This window comes from Helicoverpa zea, chromosome 9, assembly GCF_022581195.2.
Source record: "Helicoverpa zea isolate HzStark_Cry1AcR chromosome 9, ilHelZeax1.1, whole genome shotgun sequence".
Taxonomy (NCBI): domain Eukaryota; kingdom Metazoa; phylum Arthropoda; class Insecta; order Lepidoptera; family Noctuidae; genus Helicoverpa; species Helicoverpa zea.
In genome coordinates, this window is record NC_061460.1 from 464,575 (window position 1) to 485,881 (window position 21,307).

At 36.4% G+C, this 21,307-nt stretch overlaps 2 protein-coding genes across 4 annotated transcripts in view; both read left to right on the forward strand.

Moving 5' to 3' along the window:
* Positions 1-20,920, forward strand: part of LOC124633056 — a 25,141-nt gene extending 4,221 nt beyond the window's left edge. Inside the window, exons 3-41 of the mRNA XM_047168150.1 lie at positions 242-402; positions 493-630; positions 2,545-2,747; positions 3,473-3,608; positions 3,691-3,786; positions 4,105-4,326; positions 4,490-4,590; positions 4,773-4,941; positions 5,304-5,468; positions 8,456-8,663; positions 8,834-8,988; positions 9,120-9,257; positions 9,518-9,720; positions 9,804-9,939; positions 10,060-10,155; positions 10,252-10,473; positions 10,560-10,660; positions 11,138-11,306; positions 11,482-11,644; positions 13,584-13,738; positions 13,854-13,991; positions 14,090-14,292; positions 14,527-14,662; positions 14,759-14,854; positions 14,930-15,151; positions 15,231-15,331; positions 15,407-15,575; positions 15,751-15,913; positions 16,590-16,623; positions 17,803-18,005; positions 18,113-18,270; positions 18,355-18,492; positions 18,576-18,778; positions 18,995-19,130; positions 19,297-19,392; positions 19,483-19,704; positions 20,057-20,157; positions 20,284-20,452; positions 20,616-20,920. Of these exons, the coding sequence (XP_047024106.1) occupies positions 242-402; positions 493-630; positions 2,545-2,747; positions 3,473-3,608; positions 3,691-3,786; positions 4,105-4,326; positions 4,490-4,590; positions 4,773-4,941; positions 5,304-5,468; positions 8,456-8,663; positions 8,834-8,988; positions 9,120-9,257; positions 9,518-9,720; positions 9,804-9,939; positions 10,060-10,155; positions 10,252-10,473; positions 10,560-10,660; positions 11,138-11,306; positions 11,482-11,644; positions 13,584-13,738; positions 13,854-13,991; positions 14,090-14,292; positions 14,527-14,662; positions 14,759-14,854; positions 14,930-15,151; positions 15,231-15,331; positions 15,407-15,575; positions 15,751-15,913; positions 16,590-16,623; positions 17,803-18,005; positions 18,113-18,270; positions 18,355-18,492; positions 18,576-18,778; positions 18,995-19,130; positions 19,297-19,392; positions 19,483-19,704; positions 20,057-20,157; positions 20,284-20,452; positions 20,616-20,782 (5,992 nt within the window). The 3' untranslated portion in view covers positions 20,783-20,920. The remainder of the gene's footprint in view (positions 1-241; positions 403-492; positions 631-2,544; positions 2,748-3,472; positions 3,609-3,690; positions 3,787-4,104; positions 4,327-4,489; positions 4,591-4,772; positions 4,942-5,303; positions 5,469-8,455; positions 8,664-8,833; positions 8,989-9,119; positions 9,258-9,517; positions 9,721-9,803; positions 9,940-10,059; positions 10,156-10,251; positions 10,474-10,559; positions 10,661-11,137; positions 11,307-11,481; positions 11,645-13,583; positions 13,739-13,853; positions 13,992-14,089; positions 14,293-14,526; positions 14,663-14,758; positions 14,855-14,929; positions 15,152-15,230; positions 15,332-15,406; positions 15,576-15,750; positions 15,914-16,589; positions 16,624-17,802; positions 18,006-18,112; positions 18,271-18,354; positions 18,493-18,575; positions 18,779-18,994; positions 19,131-19,296; positions 19,393-19,482; positions 19,705-20,056; positions 20,158-20,283; positions 20,453-20,615) is intronic.
* Positions 12,118-16,015, forward strand: LOC124633310 (cytochrome P450 9e2-like). 3 transcript variants are annotated; one of them, XM_047168488.1, is made up of 12 exons: positions 12,120-12,230; positions 12,987-13,192; positions 13,584-13,738; positions 13,854-13,906; positions 13,952-13,991; positions 14,090-14,292; positions 14,527-14,662; positions 14,759-14,854; positions 14,930-15,151; positions 15,231-15,331; positions 15,407-15,575; positions 15,751-16,015. In XM_047168488.1, exons 2-12 carry the CDS (start codon positions 12,990-12,992, stop codon positions 15,915-15,917), a joined length of 1,545 nt encoding a protein of 514 aa, XP_047024444.1. In that variant the 5' UTR covers positions 12,120-12,230; positions 12,987-12,989; the 3' UTR covers positions 15,918-16,015. The 3 variants fall into 3 exon arrangements, with proteins under 3 accessions (XP_047024443.1, XP_047024444.1, XP_047024442.1); XM_047168487.1 differs by having other exon boundaries at positions 12,118-12,234; positions 13,854-13,991; XM_047168486.1 differs by having other exon boundaries at positions 13,854-13,991.
* Positions 20,921-21,307: the final 387 nt, after the last annotated feature.

Sequence of the window (21,307 nt, forward strand, 5' to 3'; positions counted from 1 at the left end):
TGAGGCAATCTTGGTGCTTTGGGTCTTTTCTATCACTAGATGCTTTGTTGGTTTCTGTGGGAATATTTTTTATAAAAATCGTGATCATTATCCCTGTCTTCAGTTTACTTTTCATCTATCAGATATTAATGTGTGAAAGAGAAACAGAAAAGTTTACATTTGCTTGTTCATAGTTTGGGTAATAAAGTTTTGCTGGTACCTAAACTGATTTATGAGGATTTTAAAATTATCCTGTTCACAGGTTCGTGGGTAGGTTTGAGTTCATCAATGAGATGGTGGTCATCCGCGACCTTGAGCTGGTGAAGAAAATCGCGGTCAAAGACTTTGAACACTTCCTCGATCACCGCTCTGTCTTCAGTTCCAGTGACTCTTTCTTTTCTAGAAACTTGTTCTCTTTGAAAGGTATGGGAACCTCAATATAGTTTCATTACTAAGTTCTAAAGATATTAAAAGATGAAGAAAGGTTTATTTAAAAATCTACATTTTTTACAGGTCAAGAATGGAAAGACATGCGTTCGACTTTAAGCCCAGCTTTCACCAGTTCTAAGATGCGTATGATGGTGCCCTTCATGGTGGAAGTTGGTGACCAAATGATGGATGCAATAAGAAAGAAGATCAAAGAATCTGGAAGTACGTGTGAAAGTTATCTGATAGTATGCAGGGACATCCAAGAGATTTAAGTTAGATCATCATCATCATCATCATCAGCCTATCGCAGTCCACTGCTGGACATAGGCCTCTCCAAGTGCACGCCACTCGGCTGCTCGCATCCAGCTCCTGCCAGCCGTCTTGCGCAAGTCATCACTCCACCGTGCCTGAGGACGTTCTACACTACGTTTGCCGAGGCGTGGTCTCCACTCTAGAATTCGTTTACCCCAACGGTTATCGGTTCTTCGGCTAATATGGCCAGCCCACTGCCACTTCAGCTTGCTAATTGGGTGGGCTATGTCGATGACCTTGGTTCTCTGACGGATAACCTCATTTCTGATGCGATCCCTCAGAGAAATGCCGAGCATAGCTCTTTCCATAGCCCGCGGAGCGACTTTAAACTTGTGGACCAGCCGTACCGTCAGTGTCCACGTTTCGGCTCCGTAAGTCATGACAGGTAGGACGCACTGATTGAAGACTTTTGTCTTTAGGCACTGTGGGATCGACGATGTTAGGACTCGACGTAGCTTCCCAAATGCAGCCCAACCCAACTGAATTCTCCTATTCACCTCGTCCTCAAAGTTGTTTCTACCTAACAGCAATGTCTGCCCGAGGTATACATATTTCCGAACAACTTCGAGAACGGCGCCGTGTATCGCAATCGGTTCCGGTAGAACATGTTCATTGAACATGACCTTGGTTTTGTCCAAGTTCATCCGTAGGCCGATGCGTAGAGAAGATTCAGCCAGGTCGTTCAGTATCTGTTGTAGGTCCTGCAGCGTTTCCGCCATGATGACGATATCGTCAGCAAATCGCAAGTGAGAGATGTGTTCGCCATTGATGTTGATGCCGCGTCCTTTCCAGTTCAGCGTCTTGAACATATCCTCCATTGCATTAGTGAACAGTTTCGGGGAAATAACATCCCCTTGTCTCACTCCTCGATGCAACGGTATGGGCTTTGTTTGCTGATTCTGTACTTGGACGGACATTCTGGCGGCTTCGTAGAGACATCTCATCACTTGGATGTATCGCCAATCTACTTGACAACGCTGCAGGGACTCCAGAACAGACCAGATTTCAACCGAGTCAAAGGCCTTCTCATAGTCCACAAATGCTAGACACAGGGGCTGATTATACTCTTCGGTCTTCTGTATAATCTGCCGCATTGTGTGGATGTGGTCTATGGTGCCTGGAATATGGGCCAGCCTGCTCCGGTGGTTGGAATTCGTCGAGTCTTCGCGCAAGTCGGTTCGTGATCACTCTTGAGAACAGTTTATATACGTGGCTTAGGAGGGAAATGGGTCGATAGTTCTTAAACTGGGTTTTGTCTCCCTTTTTGAAGAACAGGACGACAACACTCCTACTCTACGCCTCTGGAGTTCTCCCTTCAAACAGGACGGCATTAAAAAGCTTCTGGAGCTCCCCCAGTACGGGCTTACCTCCTGCTTTTAAAAGCTCTGTTTTAATGCCATCCTCGCCAGGGGCTTTTCCATTTTTGAACTGTCTCAGAGCGATCTCGATTTCGCCACTGCTGACTTCTGGCAGGTCTTCGGTGAAATGGCGTGTCAATGTGGCTCTAGATTTCGGATCCTCAGGGAAGAAGGTTTGAGATTCTGTAACATGCAGCATAAGGGCAAGAAATCAAAGCTTTCGGAAGAGACATTAGGACTTATGAAGAAACGACGTGAAAACCCGCCCGTCACTTCGTCAGCTAAGCGGGCTCTAAACCAAGCTCAACAAGCACGTACGACGCGACCTCCGGTGCTCCAATGCTCTTGACATTAAGTTAGATAGTGACATCATTTTCCCAATACTTTGGTGAATAAAGTCTACTGTTCTTTTGCTAAGCTTTAACTTTTCAGAACGTCTATGTACTTAAGCTTAATACTTTTACAGATGGCTACATAGACCTCGAGTGCAAGGACCTGACGACTCGTTATGCCAACGACGTCATAGCGTCCTGCGCCTTCGGTCTGAAGGTGGACTCCCACAACGAAACTGACAACGAGTTTTACACCATGGGCAAGCTGTCTTCCACCTTCAAATTCCGTGACATGCTCATGTTCTTCGTTATTGCAAATGCGCCTACAGTTGCTAAGGTACGTGAATTTTCCTGAGTAAGCTGTGGTGGTTTTGAAAGGCATAATGCTTTAGCTAGATATATGCGAGTGATAGGTATGATTTGAATTTTTGAATAATTGTTAAAAGAATTTAGGGCTGTTTAATTTTTGTGTGGAACCTAATATTGTTTGTTTAAAGAGTATGTAATTACAGCCTAAAAAGTGACTAATGAAGTTGATAAGATCAAGCCGACTAATTAAAATCTAAATACAACATCTAAAATCCAGAGTATAATTTAAAGTCAATAAACTTTACCTAACTTACGATAAGCATAAAAGATAAGAAAGTAATGATTATGATAATATTGCTTTCGACACTCTTTGTTTACTTGTACTTGAAAAATGAAATGAAGAAATGGTCAATAACATACTAGAATGTTGCGATACAGTCAATGTACTACAAGTCGTAACAAAACCACGTGGTTTCAAGGTCAATGTAGTTACGATGGATGAACGGACGAGACTTGCAATCAAAGTATTATCTTGAACGTTAGGATTTCATTCGGTTAGTGCAGAACTGCTTCAAAGTAAACAAGTAAGATTTATTGCTTAGGAGTCTTTTATTGTTTCAAATAGGTTCACCCAAAAATATCCCAGAGCCTGGTTAAATGTATTATACCAACATAGAAGGGGAAGAAGAGTCAACTAATCATGAAATGGTCGCAGAATCTTTTTTATAAAGAAATATACTTTTTTGTCTACAGATCCTGAAACTGGATTTCCTTTCGGAAGCGGCGAAGAAGTTTTTCAGGAATTTAGTCCTTGATACCATGAAGAATCGTGAGCTGAACCATATCATTAGACCTGATATGATTCATTTGCTTATGGAAGCTAAAAAAGGTAAACCTGTTGTTTTTAAAAAAAGGATCTATTTGGTATTAAAAATTGAAAACTAATTGAAATACTATTTATTATTTTTCAGGTAAACTGACTCATGACGAAATCAAATCTAATGATGTGGCTGCTGGCTTTGCGACAGTTGAAGAATCTGCCGTAGGACAGAAGGAAATTACTAGAGGTGCGTTGATTATTCGTTTTTGTCTTATTAAGAATAGAACAACAGTTGATTGTGGTTGGTCCTATACAATTTACGCGAGTAGTGTAGAATTACATGAAGTAATTGAATACTTTTGTACTGATACATACTACAACAACGACAAGTAACCTTGTGCACTGTGGTTGTGATCTTACTCTTATATGATATTTTATAAATAGGTTCCATCAAGTCCAGTTTTTACCTTAACTTCTAGAAAAGTCATCTTTGCACTTTGTGTTGCTAGTAAAAAATATTCTCCTGTTGTAGCCAAAAATAATCGAAATTCTATTCAAATTCCAGTGTGGACTGATGAAGACCTCATCGCTCAGGCAGTATTATTCTTCATCGCCGGTTTCGAGACCGTGTCTTCTGGCATGTCATTCCTGCTGTACGAGCTGGCTGTGAACCCTGACGTCCAGGAGCGCCTGGCACAGGAGATCAAGGAGAACGATGCCAAGAACGGCGGCAAGTTCGACTTCAACTCCATTCAGAATTTGCAGTACATGGATATGGTTGTGTCTGGTAAGCATAAAAATATTTTTTGCTACAAGCTATCTCTGAGCAAGAACAGTTTATATAAGCATTAATATCCAAGAACTGCTTGTTAAAATGCAAACAAACAAGAGAGAAACATTTTAAATCCAAACAAGAAGCCTCAATCTTTATAATATTGCTTTCTTTACAGAACTGCTGCGCCTGTGGCCTCCTGGGGCAGCACTGGATAGGATCTGCACTAAGGACTACAATTTGGGAAAACCTAACGACAAGGCCAAACATGATTTCATTGTGAGTTAATTTTTATTCATATCAATCTGTCAAAGAAAGCTGTGGTTTAAATTAGAGAGAGATACTGTCTAAAACATCATTTTCATTTCAAATCACAAAAGGCTTACTTACTGACTTTGTAGGAGGATTCATATTTTGGAATCAGTAAAATTGTAAAGCAGCTAAATTTTTTGCGTCTACAGGTCCGCAAAGGCACAGGTATCAGCATACCAGCGTTTGCCTTCCACCGAGACCCCCAGTTCTTCCCGAACCCTGAAAAGTTTGACCCTGAACGGTTCTCTGAGGAAAACAAGCACAACATCCAGAGTTTTGCCTACATGCCCTTCGGTATTGGACCTAGGAATTGTATAGGTGAGGACTGATGACACCTATAATTTTTTATGTTAACATGGCTTAGAAACTAAGCGTCAAATAAGATTGCATGGATCCTGTTATACGCTCAGTATTATTTACAAGCGGTATGCGGTTACACTTTATGTTCATACCGTGCGCCTAAAATTAATGTATTTGTCGCTTCGTATCAACTCGTTGCTAATTTAATAAGAGAAGGGTGGAACACTATGCGTACTAAACTCTAAATCTAAATCTGCTGAATCCCCAAAATCATTGCAGGGTTATAGACTACGATGTTTTTTCTACATACTAATTAGCGCCAAAATTCTAATGAAGCCTTAAAAAGTGCTTACAAAATAAAATATTATTTCATTTCTCAGGATCAAGATTTGCACTCTGCGAGATGAAGGTGATGGCATACCAGATTCTGCAGCATATGGAGGTATCTCCCTGTGAGAGGACTTGCATACCAGCCAAGCTTGATACTGAGACCTTCGGCATGCGACTGAAAGGAGGCCACTGGCTTAGATTCAGACCTAGGCAGTAGAGGGCACGACTGATCGGACTATACGAATCACTCCTCATAGTGATTTGGGTTCAAAATTAAAGTGAGATTTTGTTGTTAAAAGGATTATAGCTTTAATATTGTTGTTGAATTTGATATTATTATGGTGAGTTGCACCATTTAACTTTAACGATAACCGAACTATTTTCGACAAACTATCTTCGCTGATTTAATAAATGGGCGGCAAGTAGTTGGTTATCGTTAAATAGTGTAACTGGGTCTTAAATTAACTATGTTTTGGTAAGATATAAACAGCGTTTCTCCACTTAAACGATAGTGGCGATATTTAATTAATTAGACCGATTGTACTGTTTTTTCCTAGATGAGCTCTCCTCCATTGTACTCTACAGGAAATTAAGCTTAGTACATTCAATTCAGCCTTATAAATGTATGTGATATGTCTAGAGAATAAATCTAAAGGTTCATTTACAATGAGGGTTTTTCTTTTGATTATTTTCCTAGTTGATGACGGCGCTGATGTTGGTACTTTATTGCTAGAAACGGAGCGTATCTTGTCAACGTCATATAATTTTGAGGTCCTATAACAAAACTTCCTTGTCTTGTCTTGTAAAATAATAAAATTGGCATAAAAGGAGAAAATAAGTCGTTCAGATTATTATCCAAATATCCAGAGATTTTGAAAACAATTTGTCCAAAAATGTGACTTTCTTAAACTGAGTCACATAAATGGATCGCAATGTTTTATTTTTTACCTTGGCGTTTTGGCAATCTATCATTTTCTCGGGAACATTTTTTTAAAATTCTAATAAAGAAAACCTCCCATTGAAATAGTTGTGAAAATGTTTTACTTTCACGAATGTCATAGATTTTAGTATTTATGCACACGAAACAATAAAGTACAGAATATACTCGTGTATGTTATACACGTCATTGGGTATTCAATGCAATGCGACAAACTGAGAAAAGTAGTTAATTTTTGAAAGTAATTGTTTTGCATATAATTACTTGTAACTGTAATTAAAACTTTTATCTAACGGATTGATGGATTTGTGATAGAGATAAAAGTAGTGATTGTAATATATTATAATTTATGAGATTATTTAATGTAAAGGATTACTGATAGACGCATGATGTAAATAAATAAAACATTGCTGACATTTATGTACTCTGGGTTTCAACATACTTTAATGTTACAAAATAAAATGTTAACAAATACTATGGTTTTAATTACGTTATCCCTGAATTATTTTCGAAGCCACTTCTATCCATTTATTGCGATTATGTAAAAGATAAATAGGTTATTTTTGGAAGTAAACGAATAACATTTTTGAGCCTATATCACTCTACTTTTTGCATCAGCCGTCAGAAAAACCCATTGATAAAAGATTTGCAGACCAAATAAAAATAAACACTGATATTATCAGATAAGATACAATTTAAGTCTAAGCTATGTAATGAAAAGTTGATATCGCAATGAGACAGCAATTATTATCTGCCTAGCCTATCCTAATTATGTCATAGTTACACTAGTTAGCAGTCATAATAAAACTCGATTTATGCATTTTCCAGAATTATGAAAGTTAGATACACCAGCAGTGGGCAAAATTGTAATAGACAGCTGTGTTGTTAGGAAGTTTGTTCTTCACCACTTCTTCCCAGCCATAACACTAGGAAGTGGTGAAATGGGGGCGTTTTGGGGTGCTGTCCTTTTGTAAATTTGACGTGAAAAAGTGCTAAAAACTAGCCTACTTTCAATAAACGTTTTTAACTTGACTTTGGCAACCCACTGTAACTCACGGAGTAGGAAAATGGTTGCACCATTTAACTATAAAAGTAACCAAACCATAACCAGACGTAAACTTGCTGCCCATTGGTCAAATCGACGATTTAACAACTGAAAATGGTTCGGTTATCGTTATCGTTAAATGAACACCCTATGTACTTAAAACGGATATGACTGTAAGATATATTTATAGAACTCGTGTGCAAAAAATATATTTTTGATCAAAGTTCAAAACGTTTAGTTTTCTGATAAAAATAACTAGATAAAATGATAGATGACTGTGACAAACTGTGCCGTATTTTCTAAGATTCACAATGGACGACTTTAAAATACTACTCTGATTGCACAATACGATACGTACAATGTCATTTTTAATATGAAATTGATTTTGTAAATAATCAGCTTTGACATTAAGCACCGGTCATGGGCCTCAAACCAGGATCAAACCAGATACGTATTGTGTTCCGAGATAATGACCTGATAAACGATTTAGTCAAAGCTGATGAAATAGCATACGAAGATAAGAACATAAATATTAACAAACATATTTTAATGTGATAAGATTAAAGACTGGGTATTTTGGATCATGACTACAAATACGTATTAATAAAGCGCTCGCATTCAGATAGTGTTTGACAGTGAATTAGGTATCACTAACGATAATTAATTACAATTGCGAAGTTTATATTGTTTATATTTATATTTTTTTCGGCGTCTTATTATAAGGTAAATAATTACACATTATATAACTAGATGCATATGAGATTAGTTTCAACTAAGCTCTGTGGTAACAACGCACACCCAGATAAAAGTTCCCGCGTTCAAACAAACAAGATCTTTAGATTTGTAATATTATCAAAGTATTTAATGTACTAAATGGTACTGTAGAGATGTAGTACTGAAGTAGATTAGAAGTAGGTTTTATTTATTATATTTATGCTGGCCGGACAATGATGTAAATAGATTCGATTTGAAATAGAATAAGTTTTGATACTGAAGTGTGTCACTTCACCCCGGAGTCAGAAAATAAACCAAAGTGAAAGTTCCTTTTAATGTTTTAATTAAATATCCTGGAGATCCCCGGTCCCTAGCGCGCCACGCGCTACAGTACTCCAACAGTATGGGTAGTAAAAGAGATCCGCCATCTTTTTGTTACCGATACATAAAAGAGAACTTTTAACTTTCTTACTTAAAACCTGTGTTTATATTAGAATCCTTTACAGATATTACAATGCTCCTTTTAATCTGGGCGTTAGTCCTAGCTGTCATAGTGTTGCGGGACCTCAAACGACTTTACTCTACATTCAGTAAGGATGGCATCAAGCACTTCAAGCCAGTCCCACTGCTGGGCAACATGAGTTCCGTCATATTCCGAAGAAACCATTACGCTGACAATATTCTCAAGTTTTACAAAAGTTTTCCAGGAGAAAAGTGAGTTGTGTAACTAATTATTGTTATAAAAAATGTTTTAAAGTCCCTGTGAATAATGAATTTGCAACAATTTGAAGAATAGTGTATCGCTTGTTTGTCAATAGGAACACAAATCGAACATCCCTTTTTCTATATACAGATTTTACAAATGTTCGTCATGTTTTTTTCAGGTTCGTTGGCAGATTTGAATTTGTTAACCAGTCCATTGTGATCCTAGATTTAGAGCTGGTGAAGAAGATTACTATCAAAGACTTTGAGCATTTTCTCGATCATCGTAACTTTGGAGCTGAATCATTTTTTAACAGAACTTTGTTCTTATTAACAGGTAAACCATTAATGATTCCTTGGGAAGGCCTTTTGTAGTACCAGTCATAATTGAGTTTAATAATACCCCAACTGCTTTATATGAATTTAAATATGAGAATACATACAAAGAAAATATATAACTATTAACAGGTCAAGAATGGAAAGATATGCGGTCCACACTGACTCCAGCATTCACCAGTTCCAAGATACGTCTGATGGTGCCTTTCATGGTAGAAGTTGGAGATCAGATGATTTTGTCTCTCAAAAAGAAGCTGGAAGAATCGAAAGGTATTATATCAGAACAATATTATAAAGACGAAAGTTTGTGTTGTGTACAATAGCAGAACATATAAATACTACTTAACTTCTTATATAGCCAGAATGACGTATCTGGCTGTTTTTTATCCTGGCCCAGGAAGAAGGCCTTCAGAAGACGGGTGAAACCGTAGACTAAAGCTAGATCTCCAATACAAATTCTGTGAAGATGAAAGTTTAGCTGAATAACATGAGAGCATTTAGAGTTATATCTTTCCTAAATGCGTTTTCAGATGACTACATCGAGGTTGATTGCAAGGACCTCACGACACGCTACGCCAATGACGTGATAGCCTCTTGTGCCTTCGGTCTGAAGGTAGACTCTCACATGGATCGTGACAACCGGTTCTATGCAATGGGCAGGTCACTATTTGAGTTCAGCTTTCGCACAATGATCATGTTCTTTGTGCTTCTGAATGCACCGAAAGTTGCCAAGGTATAAAAATTATTTTTTTCGTAACATAAGCTGTGGTAATTTTGACCTAAATGTTAAATTAAAATGTTTTTAGTTACTTTCAGTTTTTCAAATGGGACATTGTGCCAGCTTCAGTCAGGAAATTCTTCACAAACTTGGTGCTGGATACAATGAAGGATCGGGAGATGCGACATATTATCAGACCTGATATGATTCATTTGCTTATGGAAGCCAATAAAGGTCAGATTTTTCAATTATTATATAATGTCTCTGTCTAATATGAACTGTATTATGGTCTAGCTTCTAGATAAGCAAGGTTTAAGATAAATCTGTTATATGGCGTTATATTTAAAATTGCAGGTAAACTAACCCATGAAGATATAATATCTAATGACAACGCTGTTGGATTTGCTACTGCTGAAGAATCTTCAATTGGATTGAATACTTCAAAAAGAGGTAACGATACTTACCTACACTTACTATTCACAGTAACAGTTAAATTAGATCATGTTAAATTGAGAATAAATAACATTTAAAAATTTATATTTGCAGTATGGACGGACGAGGATATAGTTGCTCAAGCATTTGTATTTTTCGCTGCTGGCTTTGAAACGGTATCAGCGACGATGGCTTTCTTATTGTACGAGCTGGCAGTTCACCCTGAGGTACAAGAACGATTGGCACAGGAGATCAAGGAATATGATGATAAGAACGGTGGCAAGTTTGACTTCAACTCCATACAGGACATGAAGTATATGGACATGGTTGTTTCTGGTAAGATTTTATTAAAAACTAATGGGAATGTTATTTAAAATTAACCCATCTTTAATTAGGATCCGATAATAGTGTTTTTTTTTCAGAGGTTCTGAGGAAATGGCCAGCACCTTTGGTTTTGGATAGAATATGCACTAAAGACTATAATCTTGGGAAACCAAACAATGCAGCTGAAAAAGATTATATCGTAAGACCTTTAAAAGTTATACATTTGGTTATACAAGGTGTTGATTTGCATTTGTGCCATACTTCAGGAGGTGGATATAAAATACGTAAATAATCGATTGGAATTACAGTAGACGGGAAAAAGCTAATATGCACTGCGTTTTTTGTCATTGTAATGTCGTAGTATTTCAGAAGTAATCCAATTTTATGAATGAAACTTATGAATGATTGTTGCGTATGCTATGTGTTTGCGTTTGTGTGAGGGCGTAGCACGGTTTAAAGGCCAGTAACACACGCGCCAAGTTTAAATACGGCTAAATGGCATTGACGGAATTCGGAAAAAAAAAAAAAATTAGGTACGTGCCAATTTTTTTGTTGATTTGGGTCGAGAATCATTAGCATAATTACGTCCTTGAATATGGCATGGATGCAAATCAACAGCTTGTATAGTCACTATGTTATTTTGTATTATTATATTTCTATGACTTATTCTCCTCAGATTCGCAAAGGGTCAGGAGTCCAAATACCGGTGTATGCCTTCCACAACGACCCTCAGTACTTTCCTAATCCTGAGAAGTTCGACCCTGAACGTTTCTCTCCAGATAACAAACACAAATTCAATGCAAATGCGTACATGCCTTTTGGTGTTGGACCAAGAAATTGCATAGGTAAGAGATATTAAAGTAACAAATAGAAGATAGAAATCTAATTTTGATTTAGAGACAGAAATTAAAAATATACCTGTAGAAAATTGACTGACCAATTCCAAATACAACCACTATCACATAATTATCTCTTTTTACTTGCGTAGTTACCATTATTAACTATTTTTTGAATGTTCAGGTTCAAGGTTTGCTCTCTGCGAGGTGAAGGTGATAACATACCAGATTCTACGTCACATGGAGCTGTCTCCCTGCAAGAGTACATGTATTCCCGCCAAGCTTGCGACCAACAATTTAAATCTCAGACTGAAAGGTGGACACTCTCTTAGGTTTAAACTCAGGAAGTAGATTGAAACGTTATGCGTCATTTTTATATGTAGTTTATTGAATTATTTTTAGAATGTATACTATTTACCATATGATATTAAAAGATGTTATGATACCAATAGTTAACTAGTGTTTTAGCGTTACAGTTATTTTGTTTATAAGTCGATTTATTCATACTGATGAATCAAATAAAATGATCAACATACAAAAACCGTCGTATTTTGTTATTTTAACCGTAACTAAAGACAAAATTGTTTTAAATAAGTAAAACAACGGCACTATTTCTAATGATATACTGGACAATATAAGAGCAATAACTTTATCACAAGTCTTCAACGGTCCAAGAATCAATCCTTGGGGCACTCCAAACTGATACCAGTACTTAAGAGTACTTGAAGCTACAAAACGTGATAAAATAAACGTGGAAACAATTTTCTAATCTAATCTGCCTCCCCTTTGTACGAGTACTGGGATACATCGTTGTTTGTGATGAAGTGTACACAGTTTAAGCGCAGAGTGAATCCGTCAGTGCAGTGAGTTACACGCTCAAACGCTTCTGTTTACACTGTGTACTTTGATGTATATTGAATTCTAGTGCTGCTTGTAAGTAAATAACTAAATTAATTTTAAAGACTTTAGAAGATGTAGGGATACTTACTAGCAATATTTTTTCTTCAATTATATTAAAATTCAGATTTATGTCGCAGCTGAATTGTTTTAGAGATAATGTTTGTATTTTTTATGTTTAACTATATTTCGTGTTTGTGCCCCATAATATAACAATATATTGATATCCAAAATATAATAAGCAAAGGGTATATAATACATTTTCTCATTTTTACAAGATTGCAAGAGACGAGTCTTATAAATATAATAAAAAAAAAAATTGTAAAAACATGAAGTGACTGACGTGATAAGTAATTAGTACACAAATAACGTCCTTTAGAGCGCTCGCACACTGCAAAACTCTTAGCCACCTGACAGTTTGATCGGGCTGATAAATCAACATGGAACTGAATGGTAATGCGCACTAATGTGCAGTCAGTCTGATATTTGATCGTTGTAATCAACGATCAGGAATATGAAGTTTGCTTGGAATTACGGTTGCCTAGAAAATAAACTGTCAGTGAACTCTCGAACCAACTATTGGCCGACTTTTTAGACTGCAGTGTGCGGAGGCTTACTTTGATTGACCTTCACATTGTAGGGTCAAGACCACAATCAGACGCAGCGTCTAACAAACTTTAATGAATTAAATCACTTTATTTGTTTACGAGTTTGTGCCGTTAAATGTCCGCCTAACTAAAAAAGAGAAAAAAACACGCCGAATTATGAAAATAGCTGTAAATTTTCTTCCAGACCATGATAATCCTACTGATCTGGGTAGTGGTACTCATTGCTGTGGTGGTTCTATACCTGAAGCAGGTCTACTCCACATTCAGCAGACATGGCATCAAGCACTTTAAACCAGTTCCAATACTGGGTAACATGGGCAAAGTTGTCTTTAGACAACATCACTACGCATGTGACTTTATAAATCTGTATAACAGCTTTCCAGAAGAAAGGTAAAGAAAATTAAACTATGAGCAATACATAGGTATAAGAAGTTCTACTACTAAACACTGACCTATAAAAATTAAAGGCTTGTCATTATGACTAAGCACTTGATGTTACTATTATCTTCACGTTATCGTACAATGATTCTAATAAACATCCTGATGGGCTCCATATCTTCTCACTTCCTACGACCCCTAAAGGGACAGATTAGACTCTTATCACTCTCATAGTTATTTACATTTTTGTTTGTTTACAATTACGATCTTCCATTATAATGTTGATTTCAGTAGTTATACGCCACAAGACGAATGCCGTATTCGACTTATTTATGATTCTGAAATGTTTACTTCGTATTCGGTCCCGAACTCAGCATTGACGCGTTGAATCATTCATTTTCAGGTTCGTGGGTAGATTTGAATTTTTAACTGAGTCAGTAATGATCCGGGATATTGAGTTGGTGAAGAAAATCACTGTCAAAGACTTTGAACACTTTTTGGACCACCGAACTTTTGGAGAGAACACATTTTTTGCCAGAACTTTGTTCTTTTTGAAAGGTAACTTATTTTACTTTCCGAATTATACCTCCTTTAAGATGGGTAATTAAAATATATGAAAAACAAAACTGGTAAAACTACTTGTAAAGTAAAAAGATATTTTATTATCGTCTAGGTCAAGAATGGAAAGACATGCGTTCGACATTGAGTCCAGCGTTCACCAGTTCAAAGATACGATTGATGGTGCCTTTCATGGTAGAGGTTGGTGACCAGATGATTTTGTCTCTCAAGAAGAAAATCAAGGATGCGGAAGGTATATTAGCAGAAACAATAATAATTGAGATAAAATTTTAAAATAAGGAATAGATTACGGCGGAAGTAATTGATGATCATTGGTTTTGTGTTTCTCAGGTGGCTATGTAGATATAGAATGTAAGGACCTTACAACTCGCTACGCCAACGATGTGATAGCCTCCTGTGCTTTCGGTTTGAAGGTGGACTCTCATACAGATGAGGACAACCAATTCTATGCTATGGGCAAAACAGCGACCACTTTCAACTTTCGGCAAATGCTGATGTTTTTCCTTCTTATCAATGCACCTCAACTCGTTAAGGTAAATCTGAAACTCGATAACTTTGTTACATCATTCGATAAAAGGTACACGTTTGATAAAGAAATCTGGTTCATACCTGATAGAAGGCTGATGTTCTCTAGTGATATGAGTGCTATATTATTGTTACTTAAAATAAGATAAGATTTTCTTCGTCACCATTTTTCTTTAACATGATTGATGACGATGACTAATGATGGTCTTTTGAAATGTCATAGTATTTCAACTCTGTTACAGTTCTTTAAGTACGATATGATATCGGAACCCATCAAAAAGTTCTTTAGGAGCTTGGTACTAGATACAATGAAGGATCGAGATTTGCACAATATAATTAGACCTGATATGATTCATCTGCTTATGGAAGCCAAGAAAGGTACGAGTAATACCTTGATCTCAATAGTTACAAATTATACCCACAACACAAACGACGTTGTTTGGTGAAAATTGTTTTATGAAATATACTTTTCAGGACAACTATCACACGAAGATGTTAAACCCAATGACGAAGCTGCAGGATTTGCAACTGTCGAGGAATCTGCAGTTGGCCAGAAGGATCTCAATCGAGGTAAAGAAGAACTTCACAACAGGTACATAGAAGAAGATGGAAATGATGACTAATTGCTAATTTTGAAACTTGCAGTTTGGAAAGACGATGACTTAGTAGCCCAAGCTTTCTTGTTCTTTGTGGCTGGCTTTGAGTCCATCTCGTCTACCATGACTTTCCTATTGTACGAGCTGGCTGTCAATCCTGAGGTACAGGAACGCTTGGCGAAAGAAGTCAGGGAGTATGACAATAATAATGGTGGGAAATTTGACTTCAATTCTATACAGAATATGGCGTATATGGATATGGTTGTTTCGGGTATGGTTATTTCAAATCATGATGTGATTGTGGATAAAAGACTTGATTTAGCTATTCAATTAACTAATAATATTTTCAGAACTATTGAGACGTTGGCCGCCGGCAGTGGCTATGGATAGAATGTGCAACAAAGACTATAATATGGGCAAACCAAACGAGAAAGCAGAGAAAGATTTCATTGTTAGTATAACCAGTATTATTTAATTACCAGTACTTACTGCAACAGATGTATTTAATTATAGTTTTGTGTTACAGCTTCGTAAAGGATGTGGCATTCAAATACCGACATTCGCCTTTCACCATGATCCTAAATTTTTCCCTAACCCTGAGAAGTTTGACCCTGAACGTTTCTCTGAAGAAAATAAGCACAAGATCAACCCACTTACGTACATGCCTTTCGGGTTTGGACCTAGGAATTGCATTGGTAAGGATGGGGGCACATATTACATTATTAAGTTGCAGGTGACTATGTAGGCTTATCTAGTATAGGAATGAGTTTTTTTTAATAGTCTCGTATGTAACTCTACTTATATCACCCATATAAATGGTATTTTAATAATTAATTATAACATGAAATTAACTGTATTTGTTTTCATTAGGATCAAGATTTGCTCTCTGCGAGCTGAAGGTGATGACATACCAGATCCTACGGCACATGGAGCTGTCTCCCTGTGAGAAGACTTGCATTCCTGCACAACTTGCTACTGACAACTTGAACCTGAGACTGAAAGGAGGACACTGGCTTAGATTTAGACTGAGGATGTAGATTAAGATGACTGTGAACATATTACTTGATGAGTTTTATTGTTTAGAATTTTATAATTTTGTAACCAAATAAAAATAATAGGAATAGCTTTTTCATAACATTGGCCTTTTTTTACGACCTTATACATATACTATAAGGGAATAGCCGTAGACACCATAAGGGAAATCACCTATGACCTAACTATTGTCAGAGAACATCACTCTCTTCTACGTAAAGCAACTAAACACAAAAATAAACTACTTATTATCTTCACTAGACAGAGCTCAAACATTTGTGGCAATGACCCTGAATTTTATCACGACACAAACAAATGTTACGTAACGAACCGCAGTGTGGTCGATCGCGCTGATCGCAACAAACGCGTAGTTAGACGATTTATAAACCAAAAATTAAGTGTATCATGAAGAACAAGAAGTAAACATCACTTTTTTTGATGATATATTGGACTGTAGAAAACAAATTGAAAGGTTAGTAGTCATTATAATGTTAGTATACGTATAGTTTAATTATGATTTTCTGGATGCTTGACCACTACGCTACTAAGGGTGGAAATCCCAATATTTGATCATGACGATAAGATACTGAACTGACGAAATATCAAAAAGGACCACGAAACATTTAGCTAATCTAATCTGCAAAGCTAATATATAATGGCCAATGCTTTGTAACAAGCTTCACACTCTCGCATACTGAATTGGGCTGTGAAGTAAGTAACACGTGTGGCGTGTCTGTGTGGCGTCATCGTATTTTGTTTATTTTTAAACGCTAGGCTTGTTGTGGTCTTAGATGAATGCATGGCCGTCATTTTGCCGGTATTCTTCTTATCATTATCTTAAGTAATATTTGTTTTTGTTTATTTTCAAAATTTTGTAACCATTATTTAATTAGCGTTATGTTTTAGAGTTTATAATTTGTTGGTTTTGGTATACACTGTGAACATAACATTATGAGTTATTTTCCACTTAATTAAGCTAAAAGTTATTATGAAAACGAATAGTCGCTATTTAAGTGGTTGCATTATCTCTGTTTTTCCAAAAATGTTACTCATATTAGCATAGATAGATAGTGGATATCAAGAGATCATGAATGATCAATGACGGCGAAATTATACATAGGTACATAGATGCTGTAACATTTGGCTATTTGAGTTTAAAAAATACCGATTTATTTTTAGCTCCCCAGAATCTGAATCCCAGTGTGCTAAAATTCTTTCATTGATTTATTTGCTTGTTACTGTTTACAATCTCTCAGTAAAAATCATTTAGACTCTCAAACTTTTCAAGACCATCTGACTAAAGTTCTTCAGAAAATATGTAAGTGTTTTTTTATCCATTCAGCATTTTTCTTCAATCCGATTATTTATAGATTGGTTCATTCCATTTGTTGATACACAAAGTCACATGATACAAATTCATTAATGGTCATTGTCATTAATGGTGATAACAGTTATCGAACATCGATGACCCCGTTAATGAAACAAAGAAGAACTTACCTGATAAGTTCATGAAAAAAGCAATTAAATTGATATTGATGATTTAATATCAAATGATTAGCACATAAGCTTGAACGTAAATATACAATTTTTTGGGATGTTTTGGGTGGTGATGTGTTAAGTCAAAAGTTTTGGGAAGATCAAAACCCGAAAAATACCAAAACTTAAGACTTCTGTAATACTGGAAAATAGGCAATGACGTGATTATGTACTTAGAAACCATTATGTAAGAAACTGGCTGAAGAAATCCTCGGTAGAAAACCTGGGCTAAAGGAAATCAGCAATCCAGATCAAGTTTTCGATCATTCCTAATAGCATTCCGTGTCACTAGAGAGGTATTCAACAATGAGGTCAATAATGTTGATGATAATGAGGATATCTTATATTTTCCAGATGATGATGCTACTACTATGTCTGGCAGTTTTGGTGATAGTGGTGGTGTTCTACCTCCAGAAGGCACACTCGACGTTCAAGGAGAAAGGCGTTAAGTATCTGAAGACAATCCCAATATTAACTGACTTGTGCTCCATGTTGATGCCTAGCGAACACATTGGAGAGACTATCAAGAGCTTGTACAACAGCTACCCCGAGGAAAGGTGAAGATATACAACATTATGTTTGATCTTGAAACACAAAATAAAAAAATATATATTGATCTCGACTATTTTACCCATAATAAGGTCTGTTTATTTATTTTTCCCAGATTCGTCGGCAAATATGATTTTTTGAAAGAGTCTGTAGTAATCCGTGATATTGAACTATTGAAGAAAATCACCATTAAAGACTTTGAACACTTTGTAGATCATTCTAGTCCTGGACCTGATGACTCTTTGTTTGGCAGGAGTTTGTTCTTTTTGAAAGGTAATTAGTGCTAACAACTCAAAAGATTATATTTCCTTTCCCTTTATAATTTGGAAAAATACAATTGTGGTCATTACATTTCAGGTCATGAATGGAAAGACATGCGCACATCTTTAAGCCCAGCATTCACAAGTTCCAAGATACGTCAAATGGTGCCTTTCATGATGGAAGTTGGTGAACAAATGATGTTGTCTTTGAAGAAAAAGTTGAAAAACTCTGGAGGTACATTGTAAAACAAGTACCTACCAGTCTTAATAGTGGGAACTAACTTATACATCTACATATATGTATTGTTTATATTTTAGGAGACTACATAGATGTTGAGTGCAAGGACCTAACGACGCGCTTTGCCAATGATGTGATAGCTTCTTGCGCCTTCGGTCTGAAGGTAGACTCTCACGCCGATGAAGATAATGAGTTCTATAAAATGGGAAAAGCAGTATCTTCTTTTAAGTTTTCTCAAATTTTGTTTTTCATCCTGTTATCAAGCCTGCCTTTTGTTAATAAGGTAAATTACGTTTGGCTCACTTCAATATTTTGAATAAATACTTATTTAGACTCAAACAACTTTCAAGCTGGTAAACAAGTTAGAAGTTTAATACAAGATGTAATAGGTAAAACAAAGAAACAGTTTTCATGGAACTAAAACCAAAGATATTGATAACCTTTTTGAGATCCAAGGTCAAATTTTAATTTACCAATCTCTATTTACTATCAATTTCAGCTTATCGCCGTTGACGTTGTGCCGAAGCCAGCGCAGGATTTCTTCAGGCGCTTAGTATTAGACGCGATGAAAGAGAGGGAACAGAAGAACATTTTTAGACCTGATATGATTCACCTGCTTATGGAGGCCAAAAAAGGTGACATTTTAAAATCTTTACTTGTTTAGCTTCGTTTGACTTCATAGAGTTGACACCATTTAGTACATCTTCATCTTGAAACCTGCGATAAGTTAGTCGGACCTTTGTATTGAATTAGATACATTATTCTTATTCTTGCTATAGTAAATATTTTTTATCCTTTCAGGCAAACTATCTCATGAAGAAGTCAAGTCTAATGATGAGGCAGCTGGTTTCGCAACCGTCGAAGAATCTACAGTTGGTAAAAAACAATTGATTAGAGGTAACCCTATATTTGAAAAGGAAAAAATCAAAGCAGTTAAAAGAACGGCAAACAATGCAATTGACGGTTTTTTGTTTTTCTCCATTGCAGTATGGAAGGATGATGACCTAGTCTCTCAAGCGTTCCTGTTCTTTGCTGCTGGATTTGAATCAGTGTCCTCCAGTATGTCATTTCTTTTGTATGAGCTGGCTTTGAACCCTGACGTACAGGAGCGACTGGCGCAGGAGATCAGAGACCATGACGCTAAGAGTGGTGGCAAGTTCGACTTCAGCTCCATACAGAGCTTGAAGTATATGGACATGGTTATTTCAGGTAAATACTTTTCTTGTTGTTATGATATATGATATTACGATCATTTATAAAACGGACAAAAAATCACGTGTTGTATGGGAACCCCCAAAATATTTAATTATTTAATTCTAGTTTTCAACAAATAATTTTTAATTCTAGTGTTGTTATAGCGGCAACAAAAATACATCATCCGTGAAAATTTCAGTTCTTTAACTATCACGGTTCATGAGTTACAGCCTGGTGATTGACGGACAGACAGTCAGAGGAGCGAAAACAATAGGGTCCCGTTTTACCCTTTGGGTACGGAACCTAAAAAGATATCTAAGGGCAATATTCACTGCCATTTGCATAATTATAACTACATCTGTTGCAGAACTTTTAAGAAGATGGCCACCATTTGTGGTTTTGGACAGACAATGCACAAAGGAATATAATTTGGGGAAACCAAACCCTGATTCTGAAAAAGATTATATTGTAAGTTTCATTTTATATTTTCTTGCTTTGAACATCCAGCAGCCATAATCGAACAGTAAAAATGTTTCGATAACATGACAGGGCGACTATTTTCTGTAATTTCAAAATATTTTTCATAATTTTCAGTTACGTGAAGGCGCGGATATTCTGGTACCGGTGTATGGAATCCACTTAAATCCTGAGTACTTCCCTAACCCTGAGAAGTTTGATCCTGAACGGTTCTCCGATGAAAACAAACACAACATCAAACCATTCACATACATGCCTTTCGGTAATGGACCTAGAAATTGTCTTGGTAAGTCAAATACAAGTTTTAGAAATGAATATATAAATTAAAAGGGAAATAGATTCTCCATTGATGCATTGTAATCCCTCACATTAAGAAAACCAGGTATTTTACCAGTTAAATTTTCTCCTAAGGCACTTGCACCTCAACACAATCTGGTTCTATATTCCAGGATCGAGATTTGCTCTGTGCGAGATGAAAGTGATAACATACCAGTTAATCCGGCACATGGTGCTCTCCCCTTGTGAGAAGACCAGCATCCCTGCCAAGTTGTCTCCCGATCAGTTCAACCTTCGGCTAGAAGGTGGACACTGGCTGAGGTTTAGATTAAGGGACTAATTATTAATGAAAATCGTTATATCTGATATAGAGCTGATGACTGAATATTCAGCAGTGTGCGCGCAGGCTAAGGTTGATCTTGAAATTATTTTTTACGCTTATGTAACTTTTTTACTATGCATTTGTTTAGTTATATTATAGTTCGGCCATTCAGAGAATGCGTTCCTGACACGTCGCGATTGAACTGACGACGTAACTTTGCAATGGCGTTGCAGTTACGATAAAAATATTTTTGCTGGTTGTTTACCGTTTTAACAATTGAGGAGCATTAAAACAACATTATTATATCAATAATCAATGAATGTTATAATTTTGTGCCAAACTGAGTGTCAAATAACTTGGTAAACAATATTTTTCTAAATCTATACTGCGCTATTACAAGGTTATGTCAGCGGTTTATATTTTGTAGTGCTGTGCTAAAAATAACAGGCAAGTATCGTAATCTGTTCTTATACAGTTATAATATAAAATAATACGTTTTGATTTTCTTTTTAAGAATTGGAAAATAATGGACTATAAGACTTA